This window comes from Fringilla coelebs, assembly GCF_963513975.1.
Source record: "Fringilla coelebs genome assembly, chromosome: 6".
Classification (NCBI taxonomy): Eukaryota; Metazoa; Chordata; class Aves; order Passeriformes; family Fringillidae; genus Fringilla; species Fringilla coelebs.
Window position 1 is genome coordinate 4798495 of NC_140034.1, and position 27575 is coordinate 4826069.

At 40.5% G+C, this 27575-nt stretch overlaps 1 protein-coding gene across 2 annotated transcripts in view; it reads left to right on the top strand.

Annotated features, from left to right (window-relative positions):
- The first annotated feature begins 7675 nt into the window (after positions 1-7675).
- The window catches only part of ARID4A (AT-rich interaction domain 4A), a 46903-nt gene continuing 27003 nt past the window's right edge, over positions 7676-27575 (top strand). For both annotated transcript variants that reach the window (XM_084207444.1, XM_084207443.1), the window contains exons 1-10: positions 7676-7752; positions 8360-8421; positions 9592-9702; positions 12055-12120; positions 13048-13138; positions 22457-22536; positions 22641-22735; positions 23298-23430; positions 24813-24892; positions 26572-26648. In XM_084207444.1, coding sequence (XP_084063570.1) covers positions 8416-8421; positions 9592-9702; positions 12055-12120; positions 13048-13138; positions 22457-22536; positions 22641-22735; positions 23298-23430; positions 24813-24892; positions 26572-26648 — 739 coding nt within the window. In that variant the 5' untranslated portion in view covers positions 7676-7752; positions 8360-8415. The remainder of the gene's footprint in view (positions 7753-8359; positions 8422-9591; positions 9703-12054; positions 12121-13047; positions 13139-22456; positions 22537-22640; positions 22736-23297; positions 23431-24812; positions 24893-26571; positions 26649-27575) is intronic.

A 27575-nucleotide genomic window follows, 5' to 3' on the forward strand; every position in this document is an offset into this window, starting at 1 on the left:
CAGGAAATCTGCTCCTTTCATTACATTCAGAAAGAACAGAGAGCTCTTACATGAGACTGCATTAACAGGTGACAAGAGCAGCACAGGAAGCACCAGCTACTTTAGCAGAATGTTCAAAGCTCAGTTTCAATTCTAACCCCAGGTGCTCCCACAGCCAACAAAGCCCACCAAGTGAGAGCCTATTTCCCCCAAACACTTCCATGTACATCAGGAACAGAAACAAATCTGAAATGCTGTTTGAGGCTGAACCAAAATGCAGCTTGATGTGTTTTCCATCAGTTGGTTTAACAAGAGCTGCTTCCCCCAGCGTGTATCTACCCTCACACCAGTGTATCCTGTTTGTTGCTTGCAAGGACAAGACACATCACTCCCACCAATACATCTTCCATTGATCCAGAATAACAAAGCCCTCTAAAAAGCCATGTATTTTGCTCTGTCAGAGTTCTGAATGTCACACAACACAGCTCTGTTTATAGCTGTAGCTAATGAGGTGACACTACACAGGAGCACTGCAGGGGAAAGCACATCCCTGAAGGTACCAACTCCAGCAAACAGCACAGTCTGGCAATTAATTAACAGCTTAAGTGTTGATGGAGCAGCCAACTCCCTGGCCACCTGGAAATGAGCTACCTGGAATAATATCCTCCAAAAGACACAGACAAATGAAAAATAGCTTTGGAAAAGATGGCTGAGCAGGAAAAAAAAAATCAGAATTTAATCATTGGCTGAACTGTAGATTCTCACCAACAGCAGCTACTTACAGCTCAAAACATTTAATTCAAAAGTCTGAAGGCATTAATACTTTTAAGCAAGAATCAATACTGACCAACTGCAGTCTTATTAGCTGAGGCTGAAAAGTAAATTAACCTGCAGTGACTGAAATAATTTGGACAAGCAAAAGCCCTGGAAGAAAGGCCATGTAAGCACTGCCCTCACCAGCTTGCTTTTGCTGAGCAGCCATGCTGAACAGCAGTGCTGCTGCTTCCCTCTCAGTGCCAGGCTGCAGGCTGGCAGTGACACACAGACTGCAGTGTCTCACACACACACTTCAGGGACACACACAGTGCTTCTGGAGGGTTAAAGGAAGGACTGTGAATCCACAGTCCTGATCCCGCTGGATCACGTTGCTCTACACTCTGCATCTGTAACAATAAAGTATTTTAATCACCAGCTTATCAGTGCTGGCAAGCCTGAGACACCCCTGTTCTGGCAGGTGGACCATGTCCAAGGACTCACCATCAGTGGTAGAACCCTGTTCTTTATCTCTACAAGTATGGAAAGATGCATTTTAGTTGAAGTCTGAACTCTGCACAAGCTTTTTCAGACACTGGTGTATGACAACATGGCTCATAAGACCTTTATTTCCTTCTTGTACTTTTTTACATGGCTACTGCTGCAGCAAAAAGTCTTCACAGGAAGCAGTGAGGAAAAAAAATCAGTCTAAAATATAAACTACCAACAGGTAGGATAAAAGGATAAGTAGGGAAGATTCTTACTTCAGATTGCCCACGACAGATCACTCAAACTACTAACAAAAAAGAAGACCCTGAATCTAACACAGGTAAAGAAATGAATCCAGCCAGAGTTAGATCTCTACACCAAAGTGAAACACACATTTCAGCTCTCCAGTGCCAGCAGCAAGTCACATCTGAGCTATGGGCAGCATTAGACACCTCTCCAATAAACATTTCCTCCCAGTGTGGTATCACAAAAGGCTGAAAAACTGACCACACTGTTGCTACAAAGTAGATCTTAGAAGTTAAATATTTATGGAGGAGTAGCTTCTATTTCAGCATCCTAATTTAGTCAGAAGACTGCAGTAAGGTTCTTCAAATACAACATGGAGAGCTTCAAAGACTTTTTCCCCTGCTGGTTTTCATAGCAATGAAATAAGTAATTGCCACTCCCAAACCCACATGGGTTTTGCTTTCAAGTTTTACCCTGTACATTTGATTAGGATGGGAGTTTACTAAAGCAGCGGTAATTATAATCTAGAGATTTGACTTTGTTAGGAAGAATACAGACTATTTAGAGGTTCAGGTATAAGTTTAAATGTTTTCCATTTATTTCAAGAGCATAAAATATATACAACCTGTAGATGGGTAACTGTATTTACCAATGAAACTATTCCTTCATTCCTGTAAAAAAACCATATTTTCTCCCCTTGAAAGAGCAAAACTTTCACAGATAAAGAATTTACATCAGAAATAAAGTTTCCACCTCAGAAGCCAAGAAAAAAGGCTGCATGCTACAGAGATAATTTGGAAGCCAGTTAAAAAGCACTAAAAACCTAAATTTCCAACACTGGAATGGTTGATGCACTGATGCAGCCTGTACATGCACAAAATACATTTCTGGTACTAACCCCTGTCTTGTACCTGCCATGAAAAATGTTATCCAGAAAGCCTGAAAGAGAACTAACGACAGGTAGATAAAAATACCTGATCCTTCACCTTTACTGCTGGCATCCAAAGTGTGATTTTGAAAAATATGTAAGAACACTCTCCTTCAGCAGCCCTGTGAGCAGTGCTACCCAGAACAGTAACTAAATTCTCATTTGACTTCAAGCACCTACTTCAAGTTTTGAAAGACAGGCTGATCACTTGATTGCAGGTGATGACAGAATCCTTTGCCACATCTAAATTAAAGCTGCTGCACAAATCTTCAGCTTCCCTGCAGTGCTGTGTAGTTTTGCAACACTGCATGACTTCCCCAGGATAGCTGTAACTATTGTCACCAACGTGAACTTGCAGTCCTGAGAAATAATACAAGAAATTCAGTGTATTTGTAATCAAATTCCATATCCTGCATCCCTTTATTAGACAACAAAACAGAAATTAAGCATCTATATTCAGATAACTTAACAGCACGTGCCAAAACATGCAGAAACTGGCTTTAGAATCCATGCTTAAGTAAACCCTGGCAATAAGCATGTAGTTCCTAAATTAGCCAACATTAACATTTGATACAAATATGTCAGCTATCATAAAATTCCATACCAGAAAAAATAAAAATAGCCTCTTACAACACAGCTCTTGTTCTGTCCAAACACAAGATTACCAAATCAGTCTTAAAACAAGGAACATTTTCTGTCTGGCATTAAAAGATTGCCTGACAGATGCCACAGCTCATGGGCTGGGGGAAGGAGCAACTCCATCAGCTGAGAGCTGAAAGGGCTCTGCTGGTGCTGGGCTGCCAACACCACCCTCATGAGCCCAGCACTGATTCCTGCACACTCTGCTCAGACCTGCAGCCACAAAGCACAACAAACTCTGGACATGATTTATTCAGGAAAATGGGGCTGCTCCTCCCTGGAGATCACTGAGGCTGCTGCCAGGAGCTTGGCCAGCTGAGCACGGATCACTTTACTGGTGTTACTGGGAAAAGCAAGTACAAAGTGAGTATTATTTCTGCAGAGCTGATAGAAATGCCAATTCTGAAATTTTTCTCACAGAAGTATTTCTGACAGTGCTCTACATCACAAATATTTTCATCATTACTCATGTCCAGAAGAGACTGCACTGCTGCAAAACATCCCCAGAGCAGATCCAAGAAATCAGCACTGAACTTCAGTGGAGAAAATGCATCAATTCAGGCTTCCTGAGGGCTGCCAGGCTTTGTGTCTTCTCCAGTGAGAACCCTCCCAAGGCAATGATTAAAATCAGCATGAAGTTATGTTTGAATAATTAAATGTCCATTTTCTGAACTTGAAGACAGGAATGCCCCAGAGCTGGGGAAAATCTAAGTAAGCATTTAACAGGTTTCATTCAAGTTGGTTTGTTTCTTTTCCCCTCTCTCACACACATGATTATAAAAATGAAAGAAGTTAATGCTGATAGTTTAATTTTTTCTCTGTGACTAGGAAAGGTTTGATCTTCCATTTTTATAATCCAGCTATTACTGGATTATGATTTTTTTTTTGCTGTCAACTTCAAATTTATTGGGATTTTCTTCTCTTTATACATGCACTTCACAACTTCTTACTATGCTCCTCTGAGCAGCTGGCAATCATTTAGATAACAAAGCTTTGTGGGAAGCATGTGACCTTAGTTTGTACAGAAATACTGCAGTTCCACATAGACAGAGGATCTGCAGAAGTGACTACAGAAGATCTGCAGAACTACAGAAACACCAAGGGGAAGAGCATTAAAAAAGAACAATGGAAACAGAAATAAAAGCTAAACGTCTTCTGAACTGCAAAGTCTGACAGAGTAGCACTGTACTTCACTACACAGAAAGAAGCTCAGTGTTAAAATAAGACCCAATATTTTTAATGTTTCTAAAGAATTTTGGCTGCAATTGTACATGTATTCTGAATTCCTTGAGCTACAAAAAAAATCCAGTGTGTCAAGAGCAGTATGTGATTACTGAACAGAATAAAACCATCTCACTTATCCCAGAAATCTTCTTACTTTATCTGTGATCTGAAGGAAGCCACGTGCTACATTCAACAGTGACTTGTTCTGCTGTTCTTATAAAGAGAGCTCTAAGATACAGACATTCCTAAATTTGCTTTTTCTTATCCAGTGCCACATGTGTGGAAGACTTTGGGCAAGATTTCTGGGAGAAGTATATCCTGCAACTAATACACCAAACACATTTTCAAGTGCTTAAGTGTATTATTTTTACTACTTTACTTACAGCCATCACTTACAGTTCCATGTGACCAATGACCAGTGCCATGCTTAGAGTGCCTTAATGCTTTTAATTGTTTTTAAATTAAGAAGCCTTTAATTTGTTCAAGCTAAACTCAAATGCATTTCTCCAGGCAAATCTCCTGTGCTGCATCTACAAGACCTTTGGTACTAACAGTACAGATAACCAAGCACTGCTGCTTTGAACAATGACCTAAAAACTGAAATGTTTCTACCTCACAGTGTGTCTGTTTACAGAGAGATTAGATCCTAAAAGGACTTACTGTGATTGTCCCACTCTAGAGCTTCTCAGCTGTTAACTTTGGGCAGTGAACACACCAGGCCATGATAAAAAGGCTCAGCAAAGTGACCTCCTCTGCTCATTTCTTCCACTCATTCCCAGAGTTTCCCTGTAAAGGCTTTCACAGGAGGATGGGGCACAAAGATCCAGCACAGCCAGGATGGCTTCAAGTTTCAGAGCTGCTTAACAATGACATTTAGGATGAAAAATTTCAGTACCATGGAGTAACTCTTGAGTCCTGAATATCTTATTCCAATGAAAAGATATTTAAATCAAAATCAGACTTTTTTCCTGCCTTGCCAAAAGCACAGTGTTCTCATTCCATGACACCAGACATCATTCCTAAGCTGTGTGAGAACATTTGTGCTGTGCTGAGCTGCCCACTGGGCATTCTTAGGTGCTTAAAATACCATAAAAGAACAAATCACCTCTCCTGCTCACTGGCTATACAGAAATAAAGTCCTTTTGCTCACAGCAGCTTGGTGGGTGATGTGCCATGAGCCTCCTCATTGTGCTGGCTGTAACTGATACATCCACAGGGGCAGGATTTTTATGCTAGAAATCAGAAACAAGACTGATTAGTTTAATCACAAACTGTTATTTATTGAATGGTTCTACACTCAGTACAGAAATACAAACCATGCCTCAGGAACAGCTCACAATCCAAGCCAGGATTTGCCCCACACATTCCACAGAGAGATCACAAGTTCACATTCAAATGGAATTTTGGAAGTTTTGTTAACATTTGGGTTAGACATAATATATTCTAAGTCACAGAATCAGAGAATGGTTTGGGTTGAAAGGAACATTAAAAACATCATCTAATTCCAACCCCCCTGCCATGGCAGGGACACCTTCCACTATCCCAGAGTGCTCTAAGCCCCATCCAGCCTGGCCTTGGGCACTTCCAGGGACAGCCACAGCTGCTCTGGACACCCTGTGCCAGGGCCTCCCCTCCCTCACAGGCAGGAATTCCTTCCTCATATGGAAGCTCAACCTGCTCTCAGTCAGTGCAAAGCCATTCCCCCCCTCCTGTCACTCCATGCCCTTGTCCAAAGTCCCTCTCCAGGTCTCCTCTAGGTTCCCCTCTGATACTCTCCAGTTTATCCCCTGCATAAAACAGAATGACAGCACAGAATCAAACACCTCAACACTAAATGCCTCAACCTTTAGACATTCTGTAGAGATCTTCAGCCATCTTTATATTTACAACCCAGATCCAAACACCAAAATTCCAGACCTTTTCTCCATGTCAGGCCTTGCCTGCAGTCAATTCCAAACAAAGTCTTGTGTACTTTGTGCACTATTAAACCTTGAGAGCTTACCTGCACCACAGACCTCTGCTCACTGAACTCCCTAGAGAACTCTCCCATTATTTGCCTTTTTCTAAAGCAGCAGATTTAATAATTTAAAAAAAATACAAAAGCCACCTTCAAAGCAGAGCTTACATGGGAACCATACTTAAATTAACCATATATTTTTTTCTATTTCTGTCAAGTAACACAATGGTCCCCCACTATTGCTTTAGGGACCCCTTAGAAAGGCCTTTTAGCTCACAGTGAGCACTGTCAAACAGATGCTCATCACTCTGGAAAAAAAATTATGGATCTGTTACTTCAGAATAAAAACGATTCATCTGTATTGCCATAAGGCACAGAACAAATTCTGTATAATACGTCAAAATGTGAAACTAAATTTAAAACATTTGGTTTTATCATAGCCTTCAACAGTTAACTTCTACTTAGTCAGATCAAAGCTCGTCTCGAAGACCAAACTCTCTCCAAAAACTCCAACAGGTGCGGCTATCCCGCCTCGTAAGGCCGCACTTCCAGGACCAGGCAGCACAACACCCCCACACATCTCCCAGAAGAAGCCCTCAGCGTCCTCCACACTGCTCATCCCTGTCTCTGCTGCGCCTTCCTCCAGAGGGAACCGGGAGGAAGCGCTCGAGCAGCAGGAGCCGGGCACGTTCCCTCCCCACACGCGTCACGGGGACGATGAAGGGCGGCGGACCTGCGCCCTCCCCCGCGGGAAGGCGGCGCGGGCCGGCAGCCCCTACCTGCACCCCGGGTGTGTCTCTGCGGGGCGCTCGGGCCGCCCCGGCCGCTCCGCGCCCTCACGGCGGGCGGTCCCGGCGCCTCCATGGCGGCCGCTCCACTTCCGGCTCCGGCCGGGCCCGCTCCTGCGCCATCGCCGCCACAACTGCGACCGCCACCGAGACCCAGCGAATGAGTCGTACCGCCGGGAAGAGATGCGGTGCCACCTCAGCGGACCTCAGGATGCACCTCCCGGCCGTTCCCTCCACGGATCCCACAGGCGATCCCGCTCCTCCCTCTCCCCGCGGCCTAAAATGGGAAAGAGCCGCGCACAAAATGGCGCCTGCGATGTCGCGGCCGCCGCGCCTGCGCGCCGCTCGCGCCGGCTCCGCCCCTACCGCCGCCGTCCCGCCCCCGCCCCGTCCTTCCCCCTCCCTCCCGCCCGTCCCGCCCCGAGCCAATCACATCGCGCCGTTGTCCTTCCGGTCCCCGCCGCTCGCCAATCCCGTGCGCCCGGGGCCGCACCGCGACCCAATGGGGGTGCTGTCCGCGGCGGCCCAATGCGCGCGGGGCGCCGGGGCGGCGGCCAATGGGAGCGGCCCCGCTCCCGCCGCTTGTTTATTGGGGCTCGCGCTGCGGCGCGGGGCGGGTCCGCGCGCGCGGGGGGGGGGAGGGGGGAGGGAGAGAGGGGGGGCGGAGCGGGGGCCGCGCTCAGCCGGGGCCGCCGCCGTCTGCGGAGGGGCCCGGGCGGCGCGGGGGCTGCGGAACGAGGAGTTCGCAGGTAGGAAGGGACGCGCGAGGAGGAGGAGGAAAGAGAGAAGGAGGAAGAGGAGGAGGCGGTGGCGGCGGCGGCGGCGGAGTTGCGGCTGCCGCGCCGCCGTCCCGGGGGAGGGGACGCGAAGCGGCTCCGGGAGCTGCGCTTTAAACCCCCCCACCCCCCCTCCCCCGCCCTGTGGGAGCGCACGGGTGCGCGCGCCGCCCCCCTCACGGACCGGGACCCCCGGGACCGGGACCCCTCAACTCTGTCCCGGTATCCCCGGGATCGGCCCCCGCGCTCCCTGGGCCGGGGGGCTGCGGCGCTGCCCCGGGGGGCGGGAGGCACAAGTCCGGGAGGAGGAGGGGGCCCGGCGGGGCCGCGGAAAGTTGAGAGGGGGCCGGGGCGGGTGGGGGGCGGCGGCCCCTGAGCCCCGCGGAGCAAATGGCGACGTGACACACACCGAGCGCGGGGCCGCCCGGCGGGAAGCGGCGGCCGCGCTCCCTCGGCGCGGCCGGGACGGGCGGCGGCTCCTTCCCTCCGTCCCTCCCTCCGCCTTCCCCGGGCTCTCCCCGCCGCCCCTCGCGGGGAGCCCCGCGCTCAGCCCTCAGCCTCCCCCGCTCTTGTTTTGCAGTGTTGCCCGTGCGAGGAGAAGTCCTGGAGCTGGAATCGCTCACATAACCCTTAAAGATGAAGGTAGGCGGCTCCGGCGGGAGCGGGGATCGCCGCCCTGTTCGCCCGCCGCTCTGGAGATTTCATTTTTAATCGCTCTCCGTCTGGGCACGGCAGCAGCGGGAGAACGCGGGGTTCGGTGCGTGCTGTGAGTGCTGTTCCTGCTCCCCGGCGAGGTGCAGGTGATTTAAAGCTCTCACCGCCGTGCAGGAGCGCTCGGAACATCCTCATCGCCTCTGAGTTGTTGTTGTCCTTCGGGCTCCCGTCTTTAAACGCTTCCTGTATCAGCAGCTGCTATGGCAAGTTTGCAAAACCACAGCTTTTGTCCCGCCTTTGCTGTTGCCGGTTTGCTCAGTACAAAGGCTCAACAATTGCAGTATAATTTACAAAACTTTTCCTTTTCTCTTCAGAGTTGAATGAAATAATCAAGTTATAAAAAAAAATACCGTTTTATTTTAGATTCTGCACCCATTTCCTGTCTTTTCAATGTGGTTATTTTGTCCTTGTTTATTGGTTGCAATGAGCACGGTAAAGTGAAATGTTGAGCATTAAAGTCAGGTTAAGGAAAACGTGATGAATATTTCTCTTTAAAAATGCACTGGCAATTAAGTTTTAATAAAGGCATTCCAGGAAAGAAAAATAATTGTTAATAACTGTTTGAAAGATTGCAACAGATTTCTCTAGAGGTCTCCTTTTAGTCACCAGGAAAGAAATCCTATATATAGAATGTTATAGACTTAATTGTAAGTGTTGGGATGACACCAGTCTCAAACGTTTTAAGTAATCTGTGCCATTGGATTGCTTATAGCTGAAAAAGTACAGCTGTCTGTTGCCTTTTTGTATAGAACCTACTTGAGTTAATAGTTGCTCCTTTACTTTGTTGCCCTTTTTATAAGCAGAAGTCCTCAGTATCAATGTGAATACCTTCAAAAACATTTCTGGGAGAGGCTGGCAGTAAATTGACAGGAGGCGTGTGTCAACATCAGTGACAAACCAAAACTTCCTGAAACTTGTTTGTTGTTTTTTTTTTTCCCCCTTTTGAAGAACTCTGCGATGGCAATCTCCAAGACAGACAATTTATTGCTTAAAAATTCAACAGGTCTAAAAGCCTGGTATAAAATGAAATACATGATGATGCAGCTGTAAGTTTAAGTAAGAGCTGAAATTTGTTTTTGTGTTTTTGTTCCCCTGCAGGCAGCAGATGAGCCTGCCTACCTGACAGTGGGGACTGATGTCAGTGCCAAGTACCGAGGTGCCTTCTGTGAGGCAAAGATCAAGACGGTCAAGAGGCTTGTGAAAGTCAAGGTGAGTGTCTGAGGTTTGGGTAAAGCATTGTGCTGAAAGGGCTGTCACAGGAGATCCTGCTCCTGAAGAGTAGAAAATGTTCATCACTTCACTGTATGAATTTTAAATACTCCTTAAATGTGGGGTGTTTTTTTTCATATTTTGTTGTTTGGTTTAGGACAAGGTTGTTTTTTGGTTGTTTTTTTTTTTTTTTTTCTTTTTTTGGGGGGGGGAAATGTTATTTTTTATTATATTTTTTTAGTGGGATGCTGGAACAAAAATGAGCTTTCTTGCTTCTTTTTTCCTGATTGCATTTGTCTTCTGTTTTTGAATGCATCAGTTTCCCAGCAGTAAGTTTTGATGTCACAAATACAGGATTATGGTTTTACATGAATAATAAGGAATAAGAGCAACCTCTTCAGAAGCAAAAGTTCCATTTCATACCAACCGACACTCTCACTTTTACAGTTTGGAACTGAAAAGACAATGCAAAAATAAGTCAACAGTAAGAGAGATGACAGTAATTTGTTTCTAAGGCCAGGTTTTAGCAATGCCTAGGGTAATATTTTAAGTTTTGAGTATCTAGATACCGTTCTAAAGCAATATGCCATGGCTATAGCTGAATATTTGTGCATGGATAGTATTGGAACATCGTCTTCATTCTCATTTACAGTGCTTTTGGAAAAACAACCAAAAGACAAAGTTGTCATTTTGGTGTTGTAATACTGTAGTAAATGCCATTATGTGAGAGTAAGAATAAAACATTGTTAAATGCAAGTTAAAACTGAAAGTAAATACAGAAGTTGTTGTTCTTCTTTATCTTGTTAAAGTCTTCCTACTTCCTACTTTAGTGCCTGCTGTCCAAGCTATGTAAATAACTCATTAGTGACCCAAAATCCCCAAGAAATTGAGGTTAAAGCTGCTTTTTGTAGCTACACATCCAGGCTTTTGTGTGCTTTAATGCCTAGATCAAGTAGAACAATCTTCAGCCTCTTCAGTTACATATATAGATCATATCACTTTATCAGAGTGCTTTTCATCAATAGAAAAAAAATGGAATTCAGATACTGGAGTCTTTTGCTTGTTCTTAATAAGTACTTAGGGGAACTTGTGGTGTTCTTTGAAATGTGTGTTAATGAGAAGCTCTGTAGGAAGCAGCATGCAGGTCTGACAAGCATGATTTTGTCTGCATCTTTGGTCTGGTAGAGTATTTAGCCTGTTAATAGGTAGGAGTTTCTTCTTCTGATTAGAATCAGATGCTTTATTACTCCATGATAAGATTTGGAATTACATGAGGCTGCTGTGACTTGGTGGAAATTCCTGTCGCTGGCTCTCAATTCTATTATAACAATAGAAGTTTTAACAAGCTGAGCCTGATACTGTAATTAAGATGTGTAGGCACACCCTGGCACGCTTGCCAAGAGTGCAAAAAGTCCAAAACGTCCCCATGCCTTTTCCTGAGCGGGAGGACAACCTGTATTCATCCCTCTGCAATTTTTATTTTAAATCCTGTATCAGCATCAAGTGCATTTTTAACCTGAATGTGTGTTAATATTGCTGCTGTTTTGGCATGCTACCGGTGTCATGTTTATAAATACAGCTACAGTGGAGGCTGTGCTTGCTGGATAGTTGGGGGAGCCAGAAAACTGGACATCAGTATCAAAGCAAGCTTCTGGAGCTTTTGGTTCCTGAAAACAAATAGAAATTTTGGATTTTTTAAAATTAAACTGCCTAAGCTGATGTTCACTCCGTTTCCTCACTGTTCCCTTCTAGAATGTAGGATTTTAAGGTCAGAAGCAAAGTTTACTTACACTGTAACTAATCCTTGTTTTCATCATATGGGTGGTGTTCCACATCTTTTCTATAAAAACTTGCTCAAGGTGGCAGAAATGCTGTTCTCATGGCCAGTTTGGTGATTTTTTGATACATTTTTAATAAAGAGAGGTTTTTATTTTGGTTGTAGTTTAGTATTGAAAGTGTTGTCAGTGAAATGCTACAGTTGAATGAGAGAGAAAAAAAAAAAAAAACACTGCTTAATCTTCTCATTTGGAAGCCCAATTCCAGGTTTGCCCTGGATTGTGTCAAATTCTAAACTCACTTAAAAATGTATTTTCTTTACTTTGGAATGACTGGTGTTTGATTTGCCCTATTCTTTAATTATGATGTTTCAGATTGAAAATTAAATGTGATACTTGGGGCTTCGTGTCAGTAAAATTGGCCATGCCAAGTGTTTTCTGTTGAGTAACATTTGAGTCTAATTGATAATCTTAATGTGGACAATAAGATTTTTTTTGTATATACACATTTTCTTGTGCTTTTTGTGTGCTATTAAGAAATCAGATGTGTATTAAAAAGTTCATGAATATTTTTCAGGTGGTCTTGAAGGGGGATAACTCAACTCAGTTAGTGCAAGATGACCAAGTGAAAGGACCTCTAAGAGTATGTATATTGCATGCCTTCTTTTGGTGATCACATAAATGTCCTAAAACACTTAAATCTTGAAGTTGTTTAGGTGGGTACCTGTTCTTCAGGACTGAAATCAACAGGAGGAGACCCATTACTTTAAATTATATGAGTTCTGAGAAATTAGTCTTAATTTTTGTAGCTGTTCGTGCTTCTCTGTGTTGTGTACTCGATACGCAGTTTTCCCTGCATGGGGATTTTTGTATCTTCTCAGAAAATACAAAACTTCTTATAAATAATGAAACGTTGAAACTTCTCAGAAGTAATTAACAACTTGAGTGCCAAGCCACGTTCAAGCCCATTAGACAAGAGTAAATACAATTACTCAGTGTTTTAGAATAGTTGATGTATTTTCTATAAAAAGGTGTTTGTTTGTATTTTTATTCTGTGTAACAATTGTGTGCTAAAATGCAGAGCTGTGTTATTAGGGCTGAATGCAAATGGAGTTCTCCAGGGAAGGTCATCTTGCTTGCATTTGTCTTTTCTGTGTTGCTCCTGCAGGAGCACCAAGGCTGCTACTAAAATTCTGATCTAGCTGACAGTAGGACTGTGTTTAAAGCATGAGAAATATTACTAATTGAATGTTTATCACTAATGAATTAATGACTTTGGATATTTGTTTTCTATTGGCTTTTTGTTTCTTGAGATGATGAAGTCATGCTGAATTTAGATGTTTTGAGTTTCTCAGTGCTTTGGTGTCTACTTGTAGTTCAGCCTTCCTGCTGAAGGACCTTTGTCCTTACCTGTAACTAAACAGGGTCTTACAGTAAGTAAATTTTCAAAGCGGCATTTAGCTAAATGGAGTCTTAAAAAGCAAATCTGGCTTGCTGGGAGGATCAATGTGTTTTTATCAATTTTCTGAGTGTGGGCTTCCAGGTCACCTTGAGCTGCTCCTTGTTGCAGGTTGGAGCAATGGTTGAAACCAAAATGCCTGATGGATCTTTTCAGGAAGCAGTTATCAGCAAGCTGACAGATGCCAGTTGGTACACTGTAGGTGAGTGGCCACGTTTCATTTATGGGCTGTAATCTTTGAACAATATATTTCTAATTAGAGGTAACAATGCCAGTAATTACGTCTTGTTTTGCACGATCTAAGGTAGTTTTTGGAGGGGACTTTCTTTAAACTTGTCCACATCTTGATTCCTTTTCCATTTCAAGCAGGATAATAATTAATTGTTGTTCAGGGAAGCTTTTGCACAGGTAATTGCAGGGTTGAATAGTCAAGTTTTGTTTGACACAATGTACCTGTAATGATAGCAGTTGCACTCAGTGAAATTCAGAATAATTTTTGCAGATTTTAAGACATAAACTTTGTAAAATCATTCTTCTAGCTGAAAATCTGTGGCATGAAATGAATGACTGAAATATATGAGCCTCCTTGCACTGTATGCAAGCTGGTACACAAGGAAAATGTGGATAGAAGACAGAATCTGTTTCTTTTTGAGAGAAGAATCATGTACCACACAATAAAAAGAAGAGAGGAGACATTCATTTATAATGTGAATAGCTGTTTCCTTTAATAAAATTTTTGAATAATGATCTAAAGTAAAAGAGAAAACTGCTTTTCTCCTCATGTTGGAGGCTCATGTGGTGTTAAGTGGTTGAAATAGAAAGTTCAGAATGCGGGGTCAGCGAAATGTCAGTGTTGAACAAGAATTCATTGTAAGACAAGTTTCCTTATTTTCAATAATTCTGATCTCCAGGTTTTTCTGAAACAGCTTTAAGAACAGAATGACAAAACTCAGGGACATTCAAGTAATATTACAGAAGCAAATATAAAAGGACAGTATTTGAATCAGAGGGCTTTGCAAGCACCCATCCTGTTTTTACACAATTTTCTTACAGCAGTGGAGCCCTCTATTCCCTAATAGTTGCCTGGAAGGAACATGCTCCTGTTAATTGTCCTGTACATGCTACTCATGGGCATTGCTTTGGAGATTAGGACTTGTAAATTTAAACTCTATGTTTCTCATTAGCTGCCTTGGGTACCAAATCTATTCAGTTTAACTTCATATTCTTCCATCCTCTCTTGAGGAGTCCTCTGTCCCATGAACTCTTAATCATTTTGGTTCATTAACCCCTTTTTAGGATTTAAATAAGCTGTTTTCAGTAATTCAGCACTTCCTTTGCAGTAGGTGAGGTTCTGTTGTCTTTGGTGGGATCAGGATAAAGCTCTGCAGATAATTTGGAAGGATTTATTGCTTTATGATTATTATTGTTAGTGAGTGCTTTAACTCTAAGCTGGTTGACAAAGCTCACTGTTCTTTGCCTTTTTCTTCAGGATTATAACATTGCTGTAAAATTGTGGTGGATGTCAGGTCAGGGAGGAAAGGCAGGATTATTTTGGAGTGCATAAGATTTAAAATCTGCTTAGTTTAGTACTGTGATGTGACACACTCGAGGTACAACACTGGACCTTTAACTTCTCTTTATAGATTTTCAGAAGTTCACCATTCTGTTACAGAAGTGATAAGAAACACAGTCTTGCACAATTTCATGGTTTATGAGTTAACATTTTAATTGTAGAACTCCCAACTGATTTCAATTTTCAAGTAGCACTTTCAGCTAATTCTGTTTGAATTTGGGCCAGAATACATTTGTCTTCTTACATTTGACATGTGAACTTTAAATCCCTTGTTTGGGGCATGAGTTTTGTCTGTGTTTTCTTTTTTTTTTTTTCTTTTTTACTTTCTTTTTTTTCCCCCTCTTTTCTTTTGAGCAGTGCATTTCTGCCAAAAAATCTTTACTTGATGAGCAGGAAATTTGAACAGTGAATAAATGTTCTGCCCTGTATTAATGGATTGTTGTTTATATTTAACAACTTGTTGAACTCTCCCCAGTTATGTAAGAGAGAAATCATGCATGCCATGATTTTTACTTCACACATTTAAGTGCTGTTCCTCAGAAATTTGAACCAGTGGATTAATTAACTATTGAAATTTTCTTTCCCCAGATAATGTTTTTTGACAGACAGAATGGAGAAAATAAAATATGTTTTCCATATGCAAATATGTTATGACTGCTAGGATTTTGTAAAAGTTTGGAGCTCAGAGGGGATTTAAGTAATTTTATGGTAAATGAACATGCAGAGCTGTTACATGGTGCTTTAACTATGAGAATACAGTTGTAATTGTTGGGTTTAGATCTTAGGAACATTTTTGTTAGTTCTGTGTGGAGGGTTGCTTGTTGGAGTTGAGAGCACAGGTAACATTGACCAAGGGTAAGCAGATCATCAATTTTGCATCGTGGTTCTTCTGCAGTTAAAACTGGGAAACTCTTCTAGGTTGAATACAGGAATATTGACAAGTGAAAAATAAGCTTTATCTTCAGCCTGTTGCTTCCATTGTGTCTTTGCAGAAAGTTTTGGATAGACATGAAGTGTATATTTATTGTGCTGGTAAAGCAAACAGTTGAGTTGGTTGCTTTTTAGTAGCTGGTGTCTGTGCTGCTCCACAGCCTCCCTGACTGATACAGTCACAGCTGTAGAGCTGAGAAGGAAGTGGATTAACCAGACTCCAGATTTACAGGATGTCTCCCTGAACATTTTGAGATGGAAAGCACAAAGGAAAGCTTGTATTTCAGTAGTTTGTGCATGTCCCTTTCTATTTATTCTTTGTTATCTAACATCTCTTTCTCAGTGGTCTAAAAGCAAACTGATCTCTGGCTAGTGAAATCAGGAATATATACAGGCAAACATTTTCAGAGTATTAAGTACAAATGTGTAAAAAATGGCCAAAACAAACTGCCTGTGTGCCTAGCAAGAAGTAGTTATGTTCACTTTTGCATATCACTTTCTCTGTTTCATGTAGGGGTGTAAAGGAGAAAAGTCACCTGAAACAACTTTGCTTTGGTCAATAAATTGAACCAGTGGAAGTGCTGAACTTGCTATAATAGGCTACTTTGCCACCACTGTAATGCAGGAGCCACAGTGATGATCAGTTTGTGTATTTCAACAGTATCTCCTGTCTATTAATGGTGTTCATGTACCCAGAATAAACAAGGCTTTCTTTTTATTGTAGCTTTTTGACCTCCTTTTATATGACAATGATGTTAATCTACCCATGTAGTCCTATTGAACTTTTCAGCTGTGATTTGGAAATTCTTTTGAAGTTACCTTTGAAATTCAGCTTTTCAGTGTAAGCAGGTAAAGAGGCAAAAGCTGTTTGGAGTGGAAGTTTAAAAGTGTCTGGGAAATGTCACTGCACAAGGCACTCCTCAAATCCAAAGTGATGTGACACTAATGGGGTTTAAGTTCTGTGGTTAACAAATGGTTCAGTTGGACCTGCTGATTTTCCTACGTGATTCAATGATTTGATGATATTTTTCTTCAGAATGCAGTTATCTAAACTGAACTTCTTTAATATATAAATTACTAAGTGCTGCATTGATGCTTTTGAAGTGCTGAATATATTGTTAGGTGATAATTGCATAGAACTAAAATGGTCTGTCAGATCTGCTTTAGCTGAACAAGGTTTGAATTACAGGTTACTGGGTGTACTATCTACCTGATTCTCTGTTAACTTGTAAAATGCTTCAGGTAAATTCTGAAATAATGTCTGAAATGTCTGACAAACAAAGAAACCACAACCCAGACCACACCTTACAAAGTGCATTGTTGTGTTTTACTTCTCTCACACTTGCCTGGAGTCTTACAAGCATTACCAGCATTTCAGAAAACATAAATCCTTATGTGGATGTTCTTTGAGGAAACACTTTTGTATCACTTCTGCACAGAACTAGAAGTGATGTAATATATATATAAAAGTGAGAAACAGGATTTGAGCAAGGATCCAGCTGTTAGAATGGCCTGGTTTGCCCCATGTCATCTCTGCTTTGAAAAAACTCAGGGCAGTGGTCTGTGTGTGGTTAGTTCTCTTTTTATTATGTAATATAGTTTCTACAACTTTAAACAAGTTCAAACAAAAACAGATCAAATACATTGAGCCTTGTATTTTGCTAGTAGACTAATGGAAAAGTGTTTCTAAAGAAAGAAATAAAAAACATTTATTAACTTTCAGTAATGTTTCCTGAGAGGGAAACACTGAGAGGTCTTTGCAGTTTCTAGCAAACCTTGCTGTCAGTTATTAGGCTTTTATGTACTGCTTAGAGTGAAGGGGAGTATGATCCCTTACTTTTTGAGACTTTTGCCTTTCAGACACTTCTGAGGCACCTCAGTGAGCCCATAGCTCTGTTGGTGGCTTCTTCCTCTCGTGTAATCTTGGTGGCAGTTTGCAGGAAATGCTGAGTTGAGTGTGTGTGAGCAGAGTTAGAGACCTGGGTGCTTGTTCTGGGTATGAAGTGTGGTCTCAGCTCCAACTGCATCACTTCACAGTACTGTGGTGGTGAGATCATGCAAATTAATGTTCCATGGCTTTTGAGAATCCCAGTTCATAATGCTGAGGATATTTATCAGCAAATGAGCCATCATTGATGTCCCAGGACTTTAGGAGCAGAGTTGCTAACAGGAGCTATTTATAGTCACATTTTCCTATTTTTAAAAGTTTTCTTCTGATGCTTTGTGGACATATTTATGCTAAGAAGAATAGGCTTGGTCCTAGGTCCACTACAGCTGTAAACTCTTACTCCAGGGATGCTGGGAGCTCTCAGTGCCCCCACAGCCAGCTGAGTCCATCTGTGCCAGAGAGCCATTGGTTTGTCCCTTCAAAGCTTGACCAGCACCCATCCTGCTGTGTGCCAGGCCCTGGCCATGTCTGCAGGGCTGGTTTGACCAGTTCCCAGCATCCTGCTGAGGTCCACGTGGCACAAGCATCATCTCTGGGCTGTGCACGTGTCATCCAGGAATCCAGAACCACAGGTGTTTGCCTCCACTTGGCTGGTGTCCTTCACCACCATGACCCACCAGAAATTTGTTCTTTACAAAATTTACTTGTGTGGATTTTGAGGAAACTCTGGATTGTCCAGAGTCCTTCCATGGGATGTGTTGTTTAGGTGCACCTGTGGCACATAAAAATGCTGCAGTAGCTCTGTTGGTTGCTCTCTGGAGAATCTAGAAAAAAAGAACAGCACTATGTGTTGTGTTTACACATGTTTAGGGAACAGATGTGTAGAGAAGTAGGATTTTGTAGTGAAAAACAGTATTTTAACAGTAGAACCTTGTTACAAATCAACTGGATCTAACCTTTGCTTTTGAAACCACCTTTGCTACTATGTGAACTGAGTGTTAAAAATATCTTAAAATTGTGTACAAACAATACTCTAGGGAAAGTAAGGAGGTTGATTTTTTTCTCTGATCTCTCTATGTGTAACAATAGTAAGATGAACATTTCAGGAAAAGCAGTTTCAGGCAGCAAGCTTTTGTCTGTGAGGTGATAGTTTTCTATGAGTAGCCTAAAAGGCCACTCAAACTTCCCTGTCTTCTGGGATATTTCAAATATATTTTTGTAAGAGGAACTTGGGCTCACTTAAAATAATTCAAAAATAGTACATTTGAGTTGTGTGGTGTCTCAGTAGCACAGTACAGTGCAGTACTTGCTCTTAAGTCCTTTTACAGTGATGAATTAGTGGTACAGCCCTTGTCTACAAGGCCATTCAACAAGCACTGCACAGCTCCTGGTACTTTCTATATTGTTTCCACAGCTGAACCCCAAATATCTGCAAAATCTCCACACGTTAGTCAAGATATTCCTAGACAGCATCTCTTGTAGTTCATAAATTGCTGCTTTGCCAGTGGGAATAATTCAGTGTGCACAGTGACACTGGAACAGCTTTAATTTGTGGTATGTACTTTCATTTCATTGTCTTGGTGACTTTAAAGTTTCTCAATGGGTTGGGAATACAAGACAAAATTGTTTCCTTGCAGTGTAGAATCTAATCTCTATTGGTTTGGGCAGCAGCAGTAGCACCACTTGTTGGATTTGAAGTTTGCAAGATGCAGCCTTGAGGGTTGTTTTCCCTGTGCACTTGTGTGTCACAGAACTGCCTTGTCCTGGTGACACTGGCGGCTCTGTGGAAGTCATCTCATAACTGCCATGAGGATGTTCTCTCTAGAGTTCTGCTCTCTTCTCCTTTTTCTGTCTTGGATTGTTTTTTTTTTCCCTTAAATCTATTTATAATATAGCTATATATATACTTCTCAACAAGATGTAGTCAAACTGATCTGTAGTATTTTGTGACAAGCTTCTTCACAGTTCCTAAAAATTATTTTGGTTGGTTGACTGGTTACTATTATATATTTAAATACAAGAAAGCCAAACTTGAGACTGCCTTATTGTAAAGATAGAGTCAGTGGATTTTTGCTGATGGGGTGTACAAGCCTGCTGTAGACAGGAAATGGAAGATACCAGCTCATCAATAGTGAGTTTAAAATTGCATTTTTGAGGTACTGAACTTTCAGTAAATTTTTTTTTTAGTTCTTGCAAAGTGTTGTATTGATCACCACTGGCAAGTTTGTTTTTATTTTTCTGTGCTAGATTAGGGTTGTGTAGATTTCCACAAACAGAAAAAACCCAATTCTGTTTCTTTCCTATTATCGTAGACAAGGTCGAGATGCAGCAAAATTCTGAAAATTTCCATTTTATTGTCACTGTTTCAATATGCTCTGTATGGAACATATTGGACTCAGTTCTTGGGACTAGACCAAGCATTATGGCAGAGACTGTTCCTCCAGGTTGTGCTGCTTACTCATCTCTTTTCCCCTTCTGTCAGTGTTCCTCATTAAGGAACATGTTTAGAGGAAAGGGCTCTGCCCGGCAGAAATGTCGCTTTTCTTCCCTTCCTTCCCGTGATGCTCCCTTGACTGTTGAGCAGCCGTGGGTTCCTGGCTAGTTTGTATCCTTCCCTTCCCAGAAATCAGCTGCTGCACCCTGTTTGCCCAGCAAGCCCCTGCCCACTGCCAGATGAGGCAATGGGGGCACCTCAAGGGCTTCTGCTTTTTCACCCGTGTTTTTCGGAAAGACGGGACAGTAATTTCCTCTGTAGAGATGAGAATGGTGACACTGTAAGCACATCCTTTGAAGACTTCACTGTGTCTGTGTGGATGGGGAGATGTCTCCTTGTCTTCTGTTCCTGTTTCCTGCCCTCTCCCTGCCTAGTAGATCTTCCTCATAAAACACAACCCTTAGGATTTTTGCTTTTAAAGAATTTGGAGTTGTAGCAATAACCTGTTGAAAGAATGAAGTAATTGATACAAGTTATTCAACATTAATTTAAAAGTTTTTCGTTTGGTTGTTAGTTGTAGGCATTTTAGCTAGAGCTAAACTACCTTGCTTCTGGATGAGATTAAAAAGAGGAATGAATTTGCAGCTTAGAGTGTATTAAGTTCTTCTGACACGACTGTTACCACAGCTTCAAAATATCTCATAGCCAAAAACTGTGCCATCTGCCTTACTGCTTATATTTACAGAATCCTTAATATTTGATACTGTGCCTTGGACAGACGTTCCCTCAAATCCTCTAGGAGTGGCATTAAAGAGTCACTCACAGGGTGACATGAATATGAGCAGTACTTTGGTGTAGCAGATTTTTCTGAAGAGTGAGATGGAAACCACAAGGCCTATTTAGTTTAAGGAATGCTTGTATTTTTAAAGGTGCTGACTTTATCAGTGTGAGTTTCTGGTTGCCCTTTCAGTAAGGCACAGTCAAGTGTTTTCTCTAGAGGAGAAGCAAGTTTGAAGTAGCTACAATTATAAAATACTTCAAGCATCATGATTAATTGGAGAGACTCCTAACTTGGCTCCACCTTAGTAACTCAAATAATTGATATTTTTGTATGACAAATGGTGCTAACCTTTCTCTATTGAAATTTATTAAACTGATCACTTCTGTAGATAAGGAAATCTTTCTGTTTGTGCTGTTCTTTTACACTTCGTTGTTCTGTAAGGGTGTTTTGCTCCAAGTTCTGCAGCCATATTGGCACTTGCAGGTGCTTTGTACATGTCCACAGCATAAATTGTTACTCTTGATAGTCATAATTTCTTTTGTGTCTTAGGGCATTTTACTTAACTTTCAGTATTTATAACATTTAATCTTTTAAGAACAAAAACTGGTATATGTCATCTGCTTTATGAACACTTTATTTGCTTTATCCCTCTACTGGACTAGCTTTAAATAAAGAGATAGAGCTTCCAATTTTGGAGATGATAAATAAAAAGAAGCAGTTTAATTTTATTGTCAAGTATTAGGTTCTGTTTGTTTTTTTTCAATCAAGTTACTTGTTGCCAGTCACCAGCCATTTGTACTCTAAAATGATTATTCTGGAAAATTTAGTAGTTTGAGATTTTTGGAGGGGGAGAAGTTAATTGTTTTGTGTGTACAAGTGTTCTAAGCCATTAAGATAATTCAGTAGTGGAGCATATGGAGCATACCACAGCAGTATTTACTCTGAAGATGGAGGAACCTTAAAGCTTATCTTATCCAGCTTAATTAATTTTATAAGTATGCCAAAATTACCATACTGCTATGCACAGCACTTGAAACTTTATTTCACTAGTGCGCAAAGCCTGTTTCAAGTAGTTTAAATATAGAGAAGTGTTCTGTTCTGCACTTTGACCCCATACAAATAAACTTGTACCTTGCTGGGATTCCACCTGGGCTCTGCTCTTTGCTGTCAGGGGGAATTGGTAACTTTGCTTTCCTTCTCTTCAGGGAAATTTTCCTGAGAGGTTTTGTCTAAACTGAAGAACAGATCTTTCTCAGGCAAAGCTTGCAATAGCCTCATAGTGTTCTACCTGTGTTCTGCTGTGTATTGATGGGATTTGATGGAACTTCCTGTTCATGAGATATAACACAACAGGATGTGTACTAAATATTCCTTACCAAGTGTCAGACCTGGAATTGCAGGTTTCCAGTATCTTGATGTGTTTGTAAGATGGCATTGATAGTGAAGCAGAAACTTGTTTTTCTTTCCATTGATCTTTTTGTGGGATTGCTCATAGCAAGAGGAGAAGTAAAAGGTACCATATTTATTAAATGATGATAAGTAAGGAAGAAATGTATAGGGTGGGAAAAAAATCCACAAAACCAAACAAGCCCCAGAGATTGCTAGATGATAGTAACTGGTGTGCAGCCAGGCCTGTGGTTTGAAATGTGCAGTTGTATTGATAAGAAGAATGTCTAAATTACACTGAGACTTGCATCCAAAACCTTACTTTGTCCTGGCTTGAATCTCTGTGTGAAAATCTATTCCAAGACTGAATCCTGAATACTGACTTTCCTCTTGCTTCTGGACTAAAGAGGGAGTAAATAGGCTTGAAAGTGATGTTTTAGAGAATGTTCTTGATGGTGAGATAAGCAGTAGACTCGGGATTGAGATCTGATCAGCTTGTGCTGATGTGTTTTCTTGGCTTCACCCTAGTTTTTGATGACGGTGATGAAAGGACCTTGAGACGAACTTCATTATGCTTGAAGGGAGAAAGGCACTTTGCAGAAAGTGAGGTAAGACAGTGGTGGGCATGGAATTAAAAACAAATAGTTAATTCATATTTTTTTTTTATAACAAGATATTGCAAACCATTGTTGTTTCCCCCTTTTCCATGCAGACACTTGATCAGCTGCCACTAACCAATCCAGAGCACTTTGGAACTCCAGTTATTGGGAAGAAATCTAACAGAGGGAGGAGATCTTCTCTTCCTGTGTGAGTTTTGGGAGTGTTCTGTTTTCCTTTAGTGTTCTTTGCTAAAACTGAAGCAATCCCATTGAAACAATGCTCTGTCACCTGAATTTTGTGCACAGCTGATAGACATGGTCATATGCTGGCAATACTATGAAATTAAAGATCTTTTTTCCTGTAGTATCCTTAAGAACATTTATGCTTCTTTCATGTAATAGGAAATGTAGGATTTTTTAACCTTCTTGATATTGAATGCAATAAAAAAAAAGGTACTTTTTAATTTTTGGGGTAGAGAGAATTTTTCTCTGTTTCATGTCTATGCACAATCAAAACCTGAGTCATGTCTCCAACTCTAACATGAGGCTATTGTAAAATACTGCTACTTAGAAAGAACTCCTACAAAATTCCTCTTACTGAGTAAGTGCACTTAATATTTAAGTGTATTTCAAGCAATTTCAGCTCTTAAAATTACAACTGTTTTTGAAGCTTTGCAAAATAGGAAGAAAAATCTTGTTGTAAGCTCTTTTTGGTTTTCAAGTAATACCTTCAGACAAACTTAAAAATCTTCTACATTTTGATAATTCAGTACTGAAGATGAAAAGGAAGAAGAAAGTAGTGAAGAAGAGGATGAAGATAAGAGGCGCCTCAACGATGAATTGCTTGGCAAGGTTGTGAGTGTGACTTGTAATTCAGAGAAGGCAGACTGGTACCCAGCTTTGGTGAGTTCCTTTTGCAGCAAAGCTGTGAATGTAGTCAGGCTAAGCTCTACTCCCATGTTGGCTAAAAATACAAGTGTTTTGCAGTATCTCTGAAGAGTAGGAAAGCAGAGATTAACATTTATGTGTAAGTTAGTTTCATGGCATTCAAGTGTTTTAGAACTGCATACAAAATGATCAGTGTGTAATGATACTTTTCTTCTAAAAATAAGGTATGTTAGGACTTGCACTCCCAGGCAATTTAAGAGGATCTAGATTTATGAATTTTAATTGTAGTGGGATTTGAATTTTTTTAATGTAATTGTCTTTTTCCCTAGACTTTCAGTTTTATGAAATACTGATTTCTTTGATGCTTGCATTTCTACCAGTGGTCAGTTACTCCAGGAGCAGATGTTGGTGCTTATTTTTATTTGTCAATAAATGATACAGCTGTTCATTGCCACTGCTGATAATAAATATTTATTATTAATATAGAAGTTCAAGTAGACCTGTATTGTAAAGGCAGAGACTTTTCATCTTATTGATACACACAAAAAGTTTACATGTGCATAGTAAAAGTTGCTTTCTGTAGAAAACTTTTTGCTATTTTCAGAAATGGTGTAATGTAGGGTGAACAGTTGACACTGCCTTATCCAGCTGTATGTACCTCAATTTAAAATGTGGTGTTGTACATGTTCTGGTTGTAGCTCCCTTTAATAATGACAGATTTTTATTTAACATGATTCTGAACTGGTGGGTTAAGAACTTGGAGGTCATATATTTGCATTTAACATTTTCTGCTTTTATATGTTCTAGAGCAAAATAGAAACTTGTTCTGTTTGTGGTAATACAAATACTGCAAATGTATTTTTATCACTTGCTTTAGACCTAGAGATGATACTGCTGTGGAAGGATGTGGGGGATTTCACAGTGGTTTATATCATCCACACCTCAATAAACAAAACAAACCAAAAAACCAACTTAAGTCTCAGTTTAAATGCCAAAAATCAGAAGCTAGTGTAAAATAAGTGGGTTTGTGACTTTTTAAATAGATGCTTTTAACAAATTTTGTGTGAACGAGAACTAAAAAAGCAGAGTGAATGAACAGGATCCTGTGATCTGACCTCAGCAGATTAGTTTTCAAATGAAATTTTAGACTTTTTTGGCTTGTACAGAACAAGTCAATAGCTTGGGGTAAATTGCTTCTTGAAATGTGTTGTTATTGGCCTAGTAGTATAAATGCAGTAGGTTTGTTTACCCAATACTGGAAATATAATAGAAGAAACAGCAAACAGCACTTTTCCTGCAGTCTGTCTTTCTTTCCTTTGAAGATCAGCTTTTTGTTTGTTTGTTTTTGGTGTGTAGTTTGTTTTTTTAATAAAGGAATGTTTTATTTGCCTCCTCAGGTTGTGTCACCCAGCTGCAATGACGACGTCACCGTGAAGAAGGACCAGTGTTTAGTTCGATCCTTTGCAGATTCCAAATTGTAAGTGGTAGCTCACTTTGGTTAGATATCTGTGGGGGGAAATTGGGAAACTCAGCACATGTTGCTCCTGAAGATGTTATTTCTTCCGTAAGGAGAGTTTTCTGTAATGCTGGATGGACACATTTGGCATTCACAGTCTATTTCCAGCTGACTCCTTCTGTGCTTCCTCACCCTTCTTTCCATTGTGTGTAACAATAAGAATTCATTGAATCAAGAGAGTTTAACAACTTAAAGTGTAAACACCTGGATGTTTTTACTTTTTTCCCCCATATTTTCTATCCTTTAAAATAAATTTTAGTTTTCATTATTTCCCTTACTGCCTTAAATTACCTTCTGTATGGGTGTCAGTTGTAGTAGTTTGGGTATCTGCTTCATTATCTCCAGGGCCCAGATGTCCATAGCTGTTTGGATAGTTTATAAGGGTTCTATCTACTTTTTTTGAATAGAAAAGAGAATTCAAATAGAACTGTTGATGAAAATGTGTACAGAACCTGAATCATATTCCTTTGAGAAGAAGGAAAAGTCCTCTTAGTCCATCCTCCACTCCAAAAGGGAGAAGGAGGAGAGAGAGACAGAGATGTGTCTTACATAATGAATTATGTATTGATAAGAGCATGAAGACTGCTTTTGGGTTTTTTTTAAAGGCTGCCCTTTATGTCTCTTCATTGTTATTGCATTGCATCTGTGGTAACACTTTGGAACTAAAAACTTCCTTGCCAAAGGCCACCTGTCACCCTCTTTCTTTCAAAGTGAGCAGTTTCTGATTTTTGATGGCCATGAGTTTGAGTAGGTTATTTCAGTTGATTACTGAAATGTATTTCAAGTACCTGGAGACTTGGTTCATTTTGGCCTCTTCATGTGGATATGTCATCAGCCTTCTGGAGAAACCTGGTTCTGTGCTGAAGGTTGAATGTTAATGGTAAAACATCTAGATCTGCTCTGATTTTTTTTTTCCCCTCCCCATAGCCTAATAGCTTTAACTTCAGAAAATGGCAGCCTCTGATTCGTGACGTTTTACTCCAGATTTTCAGAAATAATGAAAGGAGGAAAAAAAAAATCAATGTGTTAGACTAACTCACTTGTAAGGCTCTCCCTGCATTTTGGTTGGGAATTCTCTTGTATCTCAGTGACTGGATATCCAGTATGACTTTGGAACAGAGCAACCTCCATATGTTTTGCTGTGAGAACACTTTTGTAATTTAAAAATGAAAATCAACTGTCTATCAATGTAAATCTGTGAATTGGCTTCACTGTTGTTCTGTGCTAGTAAAAAGGCATTTTGAAAATAGAGGACTTGCTTCTGTCCTCTTAGCTAGATCCTTGTTTTGGAGAGCAGCTGTTGATTCTTGTGCATGTTTTCAGTTCAGAAATTTTTTTTTTTGCCTGGATGTTTAACCTTTGCAAATTTGTGCAGGTTAAGCAATTAAAATAAAGGACATTTACAAAGTTTTTTTAGTTACTTAAGGATACTTTAATGTCTGGATTTCAAAGATTGGAAATTTAGCCTGAGTAACTTACTCTTGTATTTGGACCATACAAAAACAAGTGCCTTGGGCAGTTAGTTGTTAGCAAGGACCTTGCAAGTGAATGATAACTCTTGAAAGTTTTAGAAATTGCTGTTTTCTAAATCAAATGCTTGCTTTTCTGTGTTGTAATCACAAAATCTTATTCTTTTACAGTTACTCAATAGCAAGAAAAGACATTAAGGAACTAGATCTTCAAAACTTACCAAAATCAGAGTCCTCTCCTAAAAAAGGTAATTTAGAATAAATTTTAGATGTTTAAAATAAGTAATTTCATACAAAGGTTCTTTTAACATTTGCTGATAAATGATGACCTGTTGATTTCTGATAATTGCTCTTGCATATTTTGTAAACAATTTTAAATGGGAGAAGTTAGAGAAACTTTGGATATAGCTTTGTCTAGTAGAAATCTTCTTTATTTGATTTTTATTTCCTTATTTTGATCCAGTCCAAATTTGTGGAAAAGGAATAGAATGTTTTCAGTGTAGTCTATTTGAAGTGTCAGTGAGCAATGGAATATATAGTTACCTCTCCTAATGCTAAAATTTTGTGCTGCTCAAAACACTCTGTTTACTTTAAAGATACCCAGACAGCAAGGTCTAAACTTCACAACAACAACAGTCCATGATTAATGTTTAATTTAAAAATATAATTACAGAATTGGATGAATGGATGGATGACATGGATACCAGAATCCATCAAAACATGAAATGTGTTAAGGAGAAATGTTTTGATTGTATTTATTAAAAATTTTAATTAAAAATGCCACCCAGCAACAAGAAAATCCCGCTCATCAACAGTATCTGGTTTGAGTAAAGGTGTGCAGTAGCTGATTAACAAGTCAAGATTTAAAATGCTTCAAATGAAAGGTTGAAGTTGTTTTGATTGATTTGCCTAATATTACATGATTTCTCTTCTACTTTGTTCTTGTACTGTGAAACAGCTATTAAGAACTTTAGAACAGCCAAAAAAAAAATAGCAGATGCCAGGTTTGAGATAAATTGAAGAAAGGGACTTTTTTCCTGTGCAGAGCATGATTGGGTTGTGACATTCCTTGCTACAAGGGAATATTTTGGAACCAAAGGTACTAATGATTTATGGTTTCAAAAAAAAAAGAAAAGAGTTGAGACCAATGTCTGGAGGTTTTTCTGTCAGCAGTG